The 17,263-nt window shown below is 45.7% G+C and overlaps 1 protein-coding gene across 6 annotated transcripts in view; it reads left to right on the forward strand.

The window, feature by feature from the left end:
- Nucleotides 1-4,986: 4,986 nt before the first annotated feature.
- The window catches only part of TBC1D1 (TBC1 domain family member 1), a 228,057-nt gene continuing 215,780 nt past the window's right edge, over nt 4,987-17,263 (forward strand). For all 6 annotated transcript variants that reach the window (XM_069593832.1, XM_069593834.1, XM_069593836.1 and 3 more), the window contains exons 1-2: nt 4,987-5,777; nt 15,878-16,380. In XM_069593832.1, coding sequence (XP_069449933.1) covers nt 15,964-16,380 — 417 coding nt within the window. In that variant the 5' untranslated portion in view covers nt 4,987-5,777; nt 15,878-15,963. The remainder of the gene's footprint in view (nt 5,778-15,877; nt 16,381-17,263) is intronic.

A 17,263-nucleotide genomic window follows, 5' to 3' on the forward strand; every position in this document is an offset into this window, starting at 1 on the left:
AACATGGCTCAACTAATATTTTATCAGATTCACTTGGCTGCTATACTGAGAATAGACTGTAGGGTGGCAAGGGCAGCAGCAAGGAGACCAGTTAGCTGGCTGCTGCATTTTCTAGGTGAGATTATACATCAAGTACCAGCAAGGTCAGAATGGTATTTGGGATCAAATGAAGTGGAGCGGGGGGGCGAGGGGGGCGGGTCTCACGGTGCTGGAAGTTCAGTTATCTCATCAGTCTGGGTAACATCCCTGAGATCCATAACACTGACATTTACAAAGAGATTCTCAGAGACTTAGACAAATGTAGATACAATGAAAGGTGACATGCTATTGAACACTTGCTCAGCTTTGTGCTTGATGGCCCAGGGCAGGTGGGAAGAGGGAAGCCCCAGGAAACACTGGATATAGTCAGAGAGATTGTGGGGTGGGGCAGCTGCTTGTGAAGAGCAATGATTTAACAAGTAGCAGCAGGAGCTGAAAAGGGAAGTGGAACCAGTGCCCAGAGTTCTAGCTGCTTTGTCTATAAAAGGAGACGAGGCTCTCCCGGCAGCCACGCTGGGGCTCTAGCACGTAGCACATGGGTTTATGCTGTCTTGTCCACTGCAAGCAGGAGTTCTCAAGAATAGTAACATTTTTGTTTATTTTAATAGGTGAAATTTCAAAATCTACTTTGGTTATCTGTTCGTTTCATTTACTTTTTTACTCCACTATGTTTTACTCATTCTCATGCCTTTGAGAAAGCAATTTCAAGGCCCTTATAGGCAAGCCAATGTAAGGTACTCTTTGATCTTGACTTCAATCCATTGCTGTGTTTGTGAAGACTGTTTCTTACGGTTAATAAAGATACTTGGGCATGACTTATGTCCTGTTAAGATGCTAACAGTCATGCATCAGGTTGGCAGGATTGGCCAGCATTGGTGCTGTGATGCCACCTCCTCCCAGCTCCAGGCAGATCCTGCTTCACCATGGAGGAGCTGTTCCGGCTGAGCTCAGACTCGCCTCAGAAACCTTCTCCACCAAGGGTTCTGGGGAGCCACCACTGACTAGTGGGAGAAAGCGTCCCCAGTGGACCGCCTTACTATCCCAGGTCCTGTCCAATATAATCTTAACTTCTTGCCTTTATACCAATTTTGGAAATAGACTCACTAGTTAAAAACTCTTACCTTATTATGTATATTTAGAAGTTAGATGAAAATATACGATAGCAATAATGAGTTTGGATTTCCAACTAATATAAACATTTAAACGAGTAACTACTAGATGTAATAATAAGGAGTATTACAATTCTCTTTTCTACATTAATCCAAGGCTTTTCATTCTAGATTTATACATGGTTACTTTAACTTTTTTTTAAAAATTATTCAAAACATTTTTTTGGCCACACTATATAGCATGTGTGGCTTCCCTGGTAGCTCAGCTGGTAAAGAATCCGCCTCCAATGCAGGAGTTCCCGTTTCGATTCCTGGGTTGGGAAGATCCACTGGAGAAGGGAACAGCTACCCACTCAAGTATTCTGGCCTGGAGAATTCATGGACTGTATAGCCCATGGTGTCGCAAATAGTCGGACACAACTGAGTGACTTTCACATACAGAGTGTGGGATCTTGGTTCCCCAGATCAAGGATCAAATCCATGTTCCCTGCATTGGAAGCATGGAATCTTAACCACTGGACTGTCAGGCAAGCCCCATAGTTCCCTTAACTTCTTAAAAGTAAAGTGGCCTTTGTTTTCTTTTGGCCTCTGGGCCTCCCACTTGATTTAATGGTGCGTGGGTCACAATTTTCTAGAGCTCTGAAGCTATCTTAAAGCTGATATCAATGTTCTGCTCTTTGGCAATGAACAACTAAATACTGTGCAAAGGACTAAATTAGGAAAGAATCTATAGAAGAAGTCCCTCCAAGATGATCCATAGCAGGATTTCAGGTGGAGAATCAGGGGTTTGAAGCAGAGTCCCAACAGTGTTTGGTCTGTTCCCTACTTAGTTTTGTTATTGGTGACGCAAAGAACTACCAACCTGGGCCCCAGAGAGCTCTCTGTTGTCATCACCTAGGCCCCGTGGCCCTGGCCTCTCCCTTGACAGTGTACCAGTCCTGCTGGGAGTCTCATATCTGTGCGACAAGGGGAGAGAGCCGCTTCCCTGCTAGAGTGATGGCATTGGCAGATGAGAACTGAATGGTCCCTCCTATCTTTCTGCCATACATGTGGATGCACCCTCCCTGTTCAACAGTCTTTATCCTGCCATCCCAAGAACACCGTTCGTCTCAAAGTCCCCTTTTGTATTTCTTCCATAGCTGCTAGAAATGAGTGCCAATGAGACTGATGACAGGCTCTCCTCTACTTTCTGAGATAGTGCTTTATAGCAAAAAAATATTGAAACTCTTTACCACATATCATAAAAGCAGTTCTGTCTCCAGGAAGCTAAAGATATTATAAAATCTCTCATGATGACCCCCCAGGGCAGTAACTGACCCCAGGAACTGGAAAAGTAATACAGAAATCTGCTTCTCACAAGGTTATGATCCTTCCCTAACTCAGGTTATAGGGTCAGGGAAATGGTTATTTGCCACTAAGTTTTGTTAATCTCTGAGCTACAACTTGCTAAACCTAATTAGCAAGGAGGAAAGGAATAGTATGAGAGACAAGGGGCCTAGGCCTGCCTCTGTCCCCCACCCCTCCCACTTCCTACCTTTGTGGCCTGATTAGCACCCCATCTGGCTGCCTACATGTACTGAAGCTTGGCTGCACTCTGGGACTTCGGATGTGGGTGGAGTCGGGGTAGAGGGAGTTAATGAGGAAAAGCAAAGGGAGGGAAGGGCAGGATAGGAGTTCTGGCCAGGATGCTCTGTGTGCACTGTCCAGTCTTGACCTGACCAAGGTAGTTAGGTAATAGTTTCAACCATCAGCTGACTGCTTATGTATGAAAGACAGTTTGGGATGTCAATGAAACTGGAGGATGCCTGTCTTGACATCTAGCACTCTGGAGGTAAGTGTGCTCAGCAGGCTGCTGCAGAGAGGGGATGGGAACTGTATGAGTAAGCTGGAGACGAAGATGGGAAATACTTATGCTGTGATCCAAGACGTAACAGTATGGTTTAACTGGTGTGTGTGTGTGTGTGTGTGTGTGTGTGTGTGTGTGTATGTATGCGTGCTCAGTCAAGTCCAACTCTTTGCAACCCCATGGACTGTAGCCCGCCAGACTCCGCTGGTGTATCTGGTCTTATAATCTAATGAAGAACAATTGTCATAACCCAATAAACATTCTAATCATTGTATACATCTGTATATATTCCTTATCTTAAAAAAAAAGATTTGAGGCTAAGTACACAAACAATTTGCATTATAATAAAGAGCAAGCTGAGTGCTATAAGAGAGCTACACAATGGCCAGAGGGAAAGTGTGTTACAAGGGGCTTTAGCTCTAGATCCCAGAACTTACTAGCTCTGTGGCCCCAAGAGGCATTAACCTCTGGATTTAATCATCTCTGCCCCGAGGAGTTTTTGCAAGGATTAGAGACAATACATATAAAGTAGCTTCCACAATGCCCCAAATAGACTAGCTCCCTCAGTGAATAAGAGTTACCAGTATGATGAGTTTTAAATCAAGCTGTGGATAAAAATTTGTATCTCACCCAAATATAACACCCTTGTATGTGAGCATCCAGAGGAATGGGATCAGGGACCATAAGGTAGTCCTGATCAAAAAGACTCCTCCAAATGCCTCCTCAGCTCCTAGCAACTCACTCTTCCTGGAGGGAGAAGGAGGCAAGCAGGGAGGGGAGAACCTTGAACCTGTATTTGCATCCTGAGCCAGGGTAACAGTAGCTGCTGCCACTACTTGAGGCCCACGTATGTGCCACTGTGCTAAGCACTTTACACACACTTTCCCATTATATCCTCACAGTGCTCTTATAAAGTGTGTATTGGTCCCATTTAACAGGTAAAATGAATGGAGACCAGAGGTCCAGCAGCTTGCCTTAGCCAAACTGAGTGGTGGAGCTGGAATGTGGGTTCACATCCAACCCTGCAGCTCGAATTCAGCTACTTCCCTAAAGTCAGCTTGCAGCCGCACTAAGCAAAAAATCCTGAAAGATGTCGCCCCCTTCCGTTGCCGCCCAGCCCCCTCTCATCTACCCCACACGACCATCCTCTTCTTCTACCTTACTCTCTCTGCTCAGTCCCCCACTTCCCTCAGATCGCTGGCCCTGCCGTGGGGCGTGAAATTTACTTGGTAAGACAGGGATTTAGGAGGTTTGCCTATTGGCTGAACCCTGCCATCTCCTAACCCTAGGAGCCTGCTCTCTCAGACGTCTTATATCTCCCTGGTGTCTCTCCTTATACTCTACAAGGCCACTGAGAACTAACTTCCCCAAACCTGACTCGAGGGTGGGCTCACGGAGGGATGCGTGTGTGTGTGTGTGTGTGTGTGTGTGTGTGAGAGAGAGAGAGAGAGAGAGAGACAGACAGACAGATAAAGGGTATGTGTGAGAGAGGGTAGGCACACGGAGGGGTGTGTGTGTGTTTGTGCGTGTGGAGGGGTGTGTATGTGTGGAGGGGTGTTTGTGTGTGTGTGTGGAGGGGTGTTTGTGTGTGTGTGTGGAGGGGTGTGTGTGTGTGTGTGTGGAGGGGTGTGTGTGTGTGGAGGGGTGTGTGTGTGTGTGTGTGTGTGTGTGTGTGTGTGAGGGAGAGAGGGAGAGATAAAGGGGGTGTGTGTGAGTGCGCGCGCGCTCTGGACCATCAGGGAGGGGAAAAGCGCCCGGCAGTCTAGCCCCTGCGTCATTCCGCAGTTGTTCGGAAATGGGTTTACGGGTGTTTAATAGGAAAAGACACTTCAGCTGTTCCCTGATTCCTTGATTCAGCCCCAGAGGATGCCCGTGCCTCAATGCACTCCCTGACCTGGACGGGAAGAAGGGGTAATGTCGGGAAGAGCCTTCAGGAGGCTTGGCCACCTTCCTGTGTTGTGTGCAGTTTTCCTCTGTCCGTTTCGGAGAGAGGAGGCGAGGCTACCGCAGGGCAGTGAAGAGCGGGCTGGCAGTGCCACCTGCTGAGAGCCCCGCAGGCCCGGAGCGCGACTGGCAGTGCCACCTGCTATAAATAGGCTGCTAAGCACAGGGTTGGACCGCACATCCCTCCTCGAGGGCCTTAATAGGCGCGGGGTTCCGCGTCCCCGGAGCCCAGGGTATTCGTCTGGCCAAGACCCTGCTCCGGGGCTGGGTGCGGCGGCGCCCCGACACCCTCTCGGGGCTGAGGCTGGCTGCCCGGGAGCAGGTTGAGGATGGACCGCCCGGGAAGGGAGAGACAGGGAGGGGAGGGAGACCGCGGTGGACTGCACTGCAGCAGCTGTTGCCCGCGAGTGACTCGCCCGTCTCGGCCATGCCGCTCGAGCAGAGTCACACGGCGCTGTGGGGCGGGAGGGCGCATCGCGTCCCCCTCTTAGGTCCCTGGGGACCGAGTTGGGAGATCCCGGGTTCAGCCCTCCCCTCGCCTCCCCCGCGCTCGCCCTGCCGGGGAGGAGGAAACGCGAGTCGCGCGCAGACACCTCCTCCTCCGCCGCCGCCGCCGGCGTTCCTGCGCCTCGGTGCCTGTTGCTGCCGCCGCCGCCGCGGGACCCGCCGCGTCCTCCGCCGACTGGAGAAGAGGCGGGAGCCTTGCCCGTCCCCGCGGCTGGAAGAGAGCAGCCTGCCAGCCACGATGCGCGCCCCGCCTGCCCAGGCCGTCCCCGGGCTACCCCCGAACACCTGCGCGCCCCGGCCGGGTTCCGGGCTCTGAGCGCGCCGCGGCACAGGTAGGCGCTTCCCGGGGCCTCGCCCACGCCGCCCCGCCGCCTCCTCCCGGGGCATCCCGGCAGTCCCCTACCCCTTGCAGGCCCCTGCGCTCCGGGCTGGCGGAAAAGCTGGGATCGGGCACTCCAGGGGCGTTCTTGCTGTCCTTGTCGCGCAGAGGGTGTCTCGGGAGAGGAAGTTTATTGCCACCTCGTTGTCCCCGAGTTGGACGAAAGCGAAACCTTCAAGTTCAGAGCGACCCGGGAGCTCCCGCAGGCACCCTCCCTTTGCCCCTCCCTCCCCTCCTGCTCGCTGTCTTCGCATCTCCGTCCTCGCCCCTCCCGCCAAATATCTCTAGGGCTAGTGTGTTTGCAAGTCGACCAAACAGGGGGAGGGCGGTCAGAGTGACCCCAGGCCACCCTTTAAAAGTTCAGGGTACTTCGCAGTAGCAACTTGGCAGCTCCACCAGCGCGCGCAACATTTCTTTCTTTGGGCACATCCTGTACCAGTCATTTTGAAACCCTGCTTAATTGTTTCTAGCAGCTTCCTGATCTGTCTGTAATTATGAGACCCCTCTAACTTCGCCACGAGTTGTTGTTGTGGGTGTAAGGTGTGTGTGTGTGTGTGTTTAAAAGAGATATCATTTTCTTTGAAGTCCACCTAGAGGCGGCTTTACGTGTGGCTATTTCATTTAAAATAGATTATTCTCTGGAAGTTACTTAAAAAGGAAAAGAAATCGAAAGTGATGATTGTTCCTCCCACCAAACAGTTTGATTCTGAGTGCCCTGCATGAATTAATGGGTATTCATTCACTTCGTATATCGCTCATTCTTCCCTTTAGATAATTGGGTGATTTTACTTACTGATAGTATATAATCAGACTTTGAAAGAGCATTTTTAAATTACCTATTAAAATTATTTTTTATTGGTGTATAATTGCTCTACAATGTTGTGTTAGTTTCTGCTTTACAGTAAAGTTAATAAAAGTGACCTGGCTTAAAGAGGTCACATCTAGGAAACTTAGCTATCTCTAGAAGTCCAAACGTCTAAACCTTTTGCTCTGTGCTTAAACTGAACTGCAGAATTCTTGATTAAAAAAAAAAAAATCCCTTCTTTGGGACAACTGCAGTTTCTTCTCCTCCAAAGACTGGAGATGAGATTGGTAGGAGATTGAAGACTGGGGATGAGCTTGGTAGGAGGTTGAAGACTGGAGATGAGATTGGTAGGAGATTGAAGACTGGGGATGAGATTGGTAGGAGATTGAAGACTGGGGATGAGCTTGGCAGGAGATTGAAGACTGGGGATGAGCTTGGTAGGAGTAGAAGCATGGTCACCTCTGGATTTTGTTGTGCTTTGGGAACCTGCTGTGGGTGGGAGGGGTCGGCCTGAGGAGTGAACAGGAGAGTGGTTTTAAGGGGCTGGGAATCCACCTTGCATGACAACTCTTTCTGTTTCTGAACACATGGTGTTCTATTACCATCTTGGTTAGGGATCCCGGAAGCGGCTGGGTTCTGAACGATTTTGTAGAGCTAAAGTGGCTTCTCTTGCTTGGGGAGGAGGTGTGTCTCCTGTTTAGCTCCAACTTGATGGACATGAGTTTGTGCAAGCTCTGGGAGTTGATGATGGACAGAGAAGCCTGGCGTGCTGCAATCCATGGGGTCACAAAGAGCTGGACATGACTGACCAACTGAACGAAACAGCTCTTTCCTGGGAACCTTGAAGACTGTCTTAAGAAATAAGGACATTGAATGAAAAAGTTTGCATAAAATAGGATTGACTGCTTTTGCAAACAGATACTTTATAATTGTTTCAAGTGGAAAGGTGTGGCAGTCTGGAATCTGCCTGCTTTTTTTTTCATCCTAACAAGGTATAGGGAAAAAAGGCCATAAAAAGTGCTTGCTCTCCAAATTCCTCTATCGTATCCTGTTGATAAAGCCTGAGCTAGTGGTTAGTGAGTGCAGCTGTGAATTAAAGGGCACTGTGTGAAATGTTTAGGGGAGATTGTCTGAAGTGAAGACAGTGTAGTATCCTGAGACCACAGTATCAACTGAGTGCAAAGAAATATAAAAGGGACTAAGTGTGGCTCAAAGCAGTGCCGGAAATCATCAAACAATCATTAAAATAAATGCCTTTCTGTGGACTTGTCCAGTCACTGGCAGACCAGTAAAACAGGGGAAAAATTCACTGGTGTAGTTATAAATGGTTAGCATATTAGCATCAAAATAAAGTTTTGCAAATGGAACTCTCTGCTTAGTCTGCCTTTATCTTTCCCCCTGAGAGCTCTGGAGATTTCTCCTCTGTCTATGGTCATATTTCTGGTTTGGTGCAGCCATGTCCGGAGCAGGCAACGGCACCCCACTCCAGTACTCTTGCCTGGAAAATCCCATGGATGGAGGAGCCGGGTAGGCTGCAGGCCATGGGGTCGCTAAGAGTCGGGCACGACTGAGCGACTTCAGTTTCACTTTTCACTGTCATGCATTGGAGAAGGAAATGGCAACCCATTCCAGTGTTCCTGCCTGGAGAATCCCAGAGATGGGGGAGCCTGGTGGGCTGCCATCTATGGAGTCGCACAGAGTCGGACACGACTGAAGTGGCTTAGCTTAGCAGGGCAGCCATGTCAGTGCTGATATTTTGTCCCATATGACTTTGTCATGGTACCAGATGTTTGAGGAAGAAAAGGGCAACTCTGAAGAAATTATTTGGCTTGCCCCACTTCCCTTATCATCCAGCCGTTGACAATCTCTGTGTCCTACTTCCCAGGACACAGGAAGTGTCACCTGAAGACACCCTAGAAGGTGACCTTCACCAGAAGGGCCGCAGTAGCAACCAGGTGTACCCCTGTGCACAGCCAGGTGTTGGTGGGTGGCTCCTTTCAGTCCCAGATCTTGTGGGAGCTTCTAGGATGTACCACTGGCAGGCAGTATGCCATGTACCTATTTCCCAGCATCTTCATTCACGATGGTGCCCAGAGTGGGGATGCTGCTTTCAGATTCCATCTTTGAATATGCTTTTAATTTTATCTCACCAAATGGCAACTCTTCAGACCCTTTTACTGTCCTCACAGCATTTGTCTGAGGGTCCCCAGTCCCCACTCTTCTGATTCTCCAGGTGATCTAGTGTGTGTATCAGCCCACTTGGGGGCTTACATAGGTGTGCTCATGGGTGGGTACCCTGGCATAGTTTCCTTTGACCTTTTTCTTGTCTGCTGTGCTGCTCTTCTCAAATTTAATAGGCTCATTCATCCCCACACTTGATTTATCTTCCTTCCAGGCCCTCTTCTTTCCTTGGTCATTAAAACTTGGAGAAGTAAAATCTGTTCATTAAAATGGCTGTGAGTCCACTCAGAAACCAAGGAGTGTTAGGTTTGTATCCCTTTGGTGATGGCAAAGGATTTAGGTTTTCAGTACAGATTATGAACACCTTCGCTGACTTTTATTTTCATTGCTTGCTTTCCACATTTTGAATAAAAATAGTTTTAAAACAGATTCTTCACAAAATATATGAAGTTTTCCATTTTCAGGGTTTTTGACATTTTCGGGCCAAGATTTCCGTTCGATGGATTCTTAGATTTAAGATCAGTGTGTTCCTGTTCAGGTTTCAGATGTTTAGAAAATGATTGGTCATATTGGGGCCATGTGAAATGTTCTTGACACTTAGGTTTCAGTGAAGCTGTGCAGAATGTAGGAAATATGTTTTAGTACCAGCAAAGATGCATTTAATTTTGAGTGTGCCTGTTTCCTTTGAGACAAGAAGCAGCTATTTTTTGTTCTTAAAAAGAAGATGTACCCATTTAACAACACATATACACATGCACACATAATCTGTGAATGTAAACTTCCAGAGAGGGGACCTTATGGGTTAGTTGTCAAACTTAATACATCTGTACATGTAAAGTGCTTAGAACAATGCTTGGTAGTAAGCACACAATGTATATTGCTTATGCTATGATTATATTGGCTTGTTTTACAGTTTGAGCATATCATCTTGACACTAGATTTAGGTTGTAATGCATGCGTGCGCAGTCATTCAGTCATGTTTGGCTCTTTGCACCCCCATGGACTGTAGCCCTCCAGGCTCCTCTGTCCGTGGCAGTCTCCTGGCACGAATCCTGGGGTGGGTTGCCGTTTCCTTCTCCAGGAGCTCCTCCCAACCCAGAGACTGAACCCGAGCCTCCTGTGGCTCCTGCATTGACAGGCAGACTCTCTACCACTGAGCCACCTGGAAAGTCCTTAGATTTAGGTTACTGATGTAAAATTTAGGTAGAAAAATAACCCTGCTCGTCTACTAGAATGATAGTTTAGTGTTACTTGCATCTGGAGATACTGTCAGATTGCAAAGAACAGAAATGTGGGCACATGGGAGGTCTGGATTCAAATCCTGCCTTTCTTATTTACTAGGTAGAGGACGCTTATATAAAATGGGGGTGATGAAAAGACTCCTGTGAGAGCTGTAAGAACACAGAAGAGCATGTGTGTAATATCCAATACTAGTTAATAGGTAATGCTGACTCTGGAGTGGAAAGACCTGGGTCTGAATCCTGCTTCTGCCACTTGCTGCTAGTATGACCTTGGGCAAGTGACCTCACGTCTCTGTGCCAGCAACTTCCTTAACGTTTCTCTTTAAACTGGAGCCGATAATGATAATTATAGTCCATAATAGTTCTTATTCAGATATGGTAATAATGGTCTTCATTGGTCAGGGCTATTGCGAGTGCAAAACCTGTTAACAGACTCACAGGTAAGTGTAATTCTGTGTTAACAGTTGACTCAGTTACTTTTAGGAGAATAACTTATAGCAGCCATGCAGGAGGGAAGGTTAGACATAACCCCTAGTGGCCAACTAGGACGATCCCACCCCACCCTTTTATCCTGGGCAATACCCTGGAAGAGAATACAGGAAGTGACAGTGATATTCTAAAGGACTAGGCTTGAATTGGCTCTGATTTATATAGGAAGGAAGTCATTCAAAACAGCATTGTTTTATGTGTCAAGTCAGAGAGGCAAAGCCAGGTGCTGGAGCGTCCTTTACGATGCAGTAAACGTTAGAACCACTAGCTCCAGGAGCCATTCAGTGAAATAGCCGTGCTGGTGAAATAGCCAACTGCTTCAAAGAGTTTGGGGACCCTTGAGCAGTTCCTGAGTGAGTAACACACTTTTCTGATTGGGTGGGATTCTGTGCAGGAAATGGACAAATAGCCGAGCCAAGCCAGTGATCTCGCTGCATGCGATTAGAGTATTCAAGTGGCAGAATAATCCTGTTCAGCTGCAAGCTACTCCATCTAGAGTAAAGAACAGAAGGAAAAAAAATGTCATTGATTCTCAAGGGGAAATGAGTGTCCTTGGGGGTTTCCTGTCTCTCCGGCAGGTCCCTGACACCTAATCAGTATTGACTGGTTTCTAACCTGGCCTGGAGCTAGAAGCTTCCAATAGCCCTCCCTTCATCTATCTGTCTCACTCTCCGCCCCTCCCACCAGCTTCTGAGAAGGTAGGGACTGCAGTGGATGGCTGGTTACTGGAAAGTCCCCATCCTACTCCCTGTGGGTTACTGGGAGGGAGGGAGTGGATGGGTGCTGGGAAGAGAGGGGGCTCCCAATGGCAGCCAGCTAACTCCCACCATCCCCTTTCTCGCTTCCTGATCAATAAACCCCAGGCTGTCTTCATGCACTTCTCCCACATTTATATTCCTGTAGGGAAGATTGGAGCAGCTTTCTATCCCCACACAGTCTCGGGGACATTTGGTATTTTACATTATGAAAATGAGATTCACCAGATTTTAGAGACAGAAGAAAACTTGGGGATGGTCTTGTTCCATCCTTTTGTAAGAGTAAACTTGAGATTTGGGAAAGAAATTTGTTTTCTCAGCCTCACACTTGAAAGTGTTTTTGTAAGAAAACAGGTTCTTTGCCATGCTTGGAAGGGAGTCAGGGACTTGTATTGTCCTAATTCTGTCACCAAACTTGGACAAACCATTTAGCTTCTTCAGTTTCCTCATTTCCTGCATGTAAGAAAGAAATTTGAGTGGCTTTAAAAGACCTTTCTAGCTTTAAAATTTTGTGATTTTAGATACATGCTTCCAGGGGTATTTATCATGGCGGGACTCAATAACAAGGTTACTGAAACTATTCTGATCAAAGAATGTCTGTATTTTGGGTCCCACCATGGTTAATGGGTTGTGGTGGGCAGGAGCTGTTGTAAAACACAGAAGATCTCGGGGAGGGGTAGGACTTCTGCACAGATGACTGCTATCGAGAACATGACTAACAGACCAGAGTATCTCTGAGATATGGAGCACAGGAGACTTCCTGGAATAGATGGTTCTCCCTGGGCCCTCAAGGATGGTCACAGGTCACATGCATACGATGTGGACTGAGATGGCTTAAAAATAATCTGATGGTTTGTTAGGATTGAATGGTTCTTCTGTTTTATGTAACTTTTCATTGAACATTAGTTATTCACCGAATCTAAGTTACCATGAATCTTATGTCAGCAGAATCTGAATTACTTATAAATAATTAGGACTCTGTCTGAAGTAGAACTTATGATTTGATAGTTTATTGACAGTGTTAAGGTGTTAAGGTCCAGTCTGTTTTTTACAGAGAAACTAAGATGTGCCCCATCTGGTTGAAAAGTGAAAATCTGAGGCATCCAGATAGTTTTGACAGTGAAATTGCAGGACCAATTTGATGACTATTTACCAAATGATTGAAACAACTAAATTCTGTAATTTTTTTGCTTTATGCTTCTATTCCCTTAAAAAGAAAACTGAAAGTAATTCTGCTACACTGGTTGCCACCATATTAATAACTGCCTCATCTACTCTCATTGATAGATCTTGGGTCTGTCCTTTGTAATAATTCTAGTCACTTCTTTAAACATGTCTTGGGATTAGCAGCTGTCAACAGTTAGAACTTGAAGAGATTCAGTTACAGGAGTGGAAGCTGAGCCAGACATTTAATGCCACTTTCACCTGTAGGTGAGAGAAATAAAAAAAGGAGAGACCTTTATTAATGGGGTTATATGAGCTTTTAGTCTGTTTTCATCATCAAGAGAAGCTTTACTTTAAAAAAAAAAAGAGATAGGGAATACACTATTATGAAATATATTAGCACTCTAAATAAAATATGGGCTTATTTCCAAACTTTGGAACATCTAAAATTTAAAAATTAGCTTTTAACCATGTTCAAATTAATTATAAAAATTCATTCTTTGGATATATGCATATATGTCACAAAGTAAACATAGAGTAAAGAGAATAGACTTCAACTGTAGTTCAGAAATGGTTTAGAATTTGAATACTGATTTCAGAAAGCCCAAACCTTATGAGCTTAAGATGCTTACAGACTTGTTTAGAGACACCTATTCAAACTTTTAAAGTAAATATGATGTTTAGGTACAAAGTGCAGCAGGGCATCGTGATGGCTGCCCTGAATCACCATGGATGAAAGAGGCGACAGTTGCTTGAACTAGGACTTGTCTATGAGTTGGGATTAGGTTAGAGGACAAGAGTGGGGTCATTGGAAGAGTCTCCTTGGGTTGTCAATGATCCTGTTTTTTTCATTTCATTGAGAGCGTCTCCTTGGGTTGTCCATGATGCTATTTTGTGAGCAGAGGTACCAACTGCTTTGTTCTAGACCACCTTTTGGATTTTTTTCAATAGCAAACAGCCAAAGAAGATAGAAATAGTGTCCCTCTCTGGAAGATACTCTAGAATTTAAGGACAGACATGCTTACTCCTTATTATAAAATATTCAGTCTTCCAAATCTCAGGTGCCTGTCCTGTAACCCACTGTGGATACAGATGTCACCTGGCCTGTGGGAACTGAAGGTCAGGGAACCAGCCACAGTGCTGCCTCTGTGGCTACTGCTATTGCTCTGAGTAATAAATCGTCCTTTGACGTGGGAGTCTCATGTCCTCTATCAGGAGACTAACTTGTGGCAGGCTGACTTGTAAGTTTGCAAGCAGGGTAAACTCTCAGGCTCTCTACAGTTGGTGACAGGTATTATGTTCCTGACAGAGAGAACAGTATGCACTGTGGCACAGAGGCATGAGAAATCCCATCGCATGTGGGGAGCCGTGTCTGGTTACTTATCTTCAGAGCCAAAAGCTGCATGTGCCTATGCGTGCGCGCTCGGTCTCTTAGTTATGTCTGACTCTTTGCAACCCCATGGACTGTAGCCCACCAGGCTCCTCTGTCCATGGAATTTTCCAGGCAAGAATACTGAAACTAGTTGCCAGTTTCTACTCCAGGGGATCTTCCCAGCCCAGGGATTGAACCTGCATCTCTTGCGTCTCTTGCATTGGCAGGTGGATTCTTTACCACTGTACCACCTGGAAAGCTCCCAAAGCTGCATTTTAGAGGAGTATACGTGGTTAGAGATATGGAAAGGACCAGATTCTGAAGAGATCCTATATGCCATGCAAAGAGTAGATTTTATGGGGGCTGTGATTAAGGATTTAGCAGAGGAGTGATATGATCAATTTTATGTGTTGGCTGAGTTACTGTAAGAAATACATGAAGGCAGGATTGAGTGTGGGGGCACCTTTTCTCCAGTTGAGAAAAACAGTAAGATTTATTTAGATGTTGTCAGTTAAGAAGCAGTAATAGAGTAAAGAAGGGATTTGAATGACTATCTTAGTCATTCAGGCTGCTGTCACCGAATATCACAGACTGGGTAATCTATAAACAATGGAAACTTATTTCTTACAGTTCTGGAGGACGGGAAGCCCAAGATCAAGGTGCTGGCAGATTCAGAATCTGGTGATGGCTGGCTTCTTAGTTCATAGACTGCTCTCTTTTCCCTGTGTCCTCACATGGTAGAAGTGGAAAGAGAGTTCTCTAGGTCTCTTATAAGGGCACTCAGTTCAGTTCAGTTGCTCAGTCGTGTCTGACTCTTTGTGACCCCATGAACCGCAGCACGCCAGGCCTCCCTGTCCATCACCAACTCCCGGAGTTCACTCAAACTCACATCCATTGAGTCGGTGATGCCATCCAGCATCTCATCCTCTGTCGTCCCTTTTCCTCCTGCCCCCAATCCCTCCCAGCATCAGAGTCTTTTCCAATGAGTCAACTCTTCCCAAGAGGTGGCCAGAGTACTGGAGTTTCAGCTTTAGCATCATTCCTTCCAAAGAACACCCAGGGCTGATCTCCTTTAGAATGGACTGGTTGAATCTTCTTGCAGTCCAAGGGACTCTCAAGAGTCTTCTCCAACACCACACTTCAAAAGCATCAATTCTTTGGTGCTCAGCTTTCTTCACAGTCCAACTCTTGCATCCATACATGACCACTGGGAAAACCATAGCCTTGACTAGACGGACCTTTGTTGGCAAAGTAATGTCTCTGCTTTTGAATATGCTATCTAGGTTGGTCATAACTTTTCTTCCAAGGAGTAAGCTAGGATATATCAAATGTGGTTGTTGAAAGTCACCCATAGAGAAGGGAAAATTACCTCTTGAGTGAGTTTGAGTCTCATACAAAAAAACACCCTCTATTGATGAGAAGAGACATGGGGTGTGTATAGTACATGAATGAAACAAAATATTTGTGATGGTGTTTAGAATGTAATAGTCACCAAGTATGTGTTAATGGAATTTGAATTCGTGATTCGGAACCTCTGGGCTACATCGGGGAGAGCCTTAAAAAATTAAGGGGTATCATAAGTGATAAGGTCAGTTATTGAAAACTGGTCTGGTTCAATAGACTGTCGTGATAGCTGACTTTTTTCTTGCAAGATTACTTGGGGGAGCCACCAGTACTGAATTTAGTCATCTTAAAAAAATGTCTTATAATGTACGTTGAATAATACAGCAGGGTTTAAAGCCGTCCAAGAAGCACTATATTACTTTCTATGGAGCTGGCCTCTGTTGACTCTGAGGCTTGAGTTTAACAGGAGTCTCCCGTTGGGAGCTTTGTAACCCATAGTAAGTGTGACAGTTACAGCATTTTTAGGTTTTATATGTAATACAATTTAAAGAAAGCTCTTTCTAGGCAGAGCAGCTTATTTGAGCTAATATCCATTTCTTCGTCTATTTGGGTTTCAGACTCTCAAGCGCTGAAATAATCTCTTTGAAAGTAGCTATTGCCATGACTTCATTAAATTCTAATGCCTCTGTTTTTCTCCCACAGGATTCAGAAGCATGTGAAATAGATTGCTTGGTCTGAAATAGAAAAACAGTGGCAACGTTTTGCTGAGTTTCCAGACCTTTCCCAACATGGAACCAATAACCTTCACAGCAAGGAAACACCCATTCCCTAACGAGGTCTCAGTGGACTTCGGCCTCCAGCTGGTGGGCTCCTTGCCTGTACATTCTCTGACTACCATGCCCATGCTGCCGTGGGTGGTGGCAGAGGTGCGAAGGCTCAGTGGGCAGTCTTCCAAAAAGGAGCCTGGCACCAAGCCAGTCCGCCTTTGTGTTTCGCCCTCTGGATTGAGATGTGAGCCTGAGCCAGGAAAAAGTCAACAATGGGATCCATTGATCTGTTCCAGCATCTTCGAGTGTAAGCCTCAACGAGTTCACAAACTGATTCACAATAGTCACGACCCAAGTTATTTTGCTTGTCTGATTAAAAATGATGCAGCCAATCAGCAGAGTATCTGCTATGTGTTCAAAGCCGATGATCAAACAAAAGTAAGTGGAGGTGGGGATTTAAAAAATGGGTGTGGCTGGAAGGTCTTTGTTGTATGGGGTTAGAGCATTTACGTGTACTAGAATTAATAAGGAACTAATGCTGCAGTTATACAAGATTATTTCACTGGATTTTGGTTTATGGGGATGGTTTCTTTATAATCTTTAAGATTATTTGATAATAGATATTTTATTAAAATGAGAAGATTATGAGTTCAAAAATTCACAGAGAAATCTTTCGAAACGTATACAGAAGAGCTGAACTACTAGGATTCAGATCATTTAAGATGTGTGTCCTGAAGCAGTGCTTCTCAAGCGGAAATGTGCCCATGAATGACCGGGGGAATGCAAAATATGATCCAGTAGGTCTGGGATGGACCCTGAGACTGCATTTCTAACAAGCTGCCAGATGATGTGGGCACTGCCCCTTTGCAGATTGCACTTTGAGTAGCAAAGTTCTAGATCAGCGAGTTCTACGTTTTTGATGCTGTTAACAAAAATATATTTATTTGTAAGCTAAGAGTCGTATTAGTTTCCCAAAGTATCATGTTCACTTAGGCAGAGACCATTCATAAAAAGTAGTGGCTATGAATCTAAGTTTTGATACCTTCAGTTGTTTTTTTGTTTTGGTTTCTTTGGGGGCCACCGTCAAGTCTGTCCTCACTGGCTTGTTGTTGTTTTAGCTTATGATAAGGCTGAGAAAAATATTATAAAAGAAATGATAAAAATATCACCAGCTCTACTATTTTCTTGTTCATTTGTGCTTGTATTGTTGTTAGCATTTGTTTGCAGTTCTCTGCAGGGCTCCTTTGAAGCCACGTGGCTGTTTTGTGAGAGTTAGTTTAGGTATGGTTGAAAATATAATCCTGACAGCCACTTTCTCAAT

Source organism: Ovis canadensis, chromosome 6 (genome assembly GCF_042477335.2).
Source record: "Ovis canadensis isolate MfBH-ARS-UI-01 breed Bighorn chromosome 6, ARS-UI_OviCan_v2, whole genome shotgun sequence".
NCBI lineage: Eukaryota > Metazoa > Chordata > Mammalia > Artiodactyla > Bovidae > Ovis > Ovis canadensis.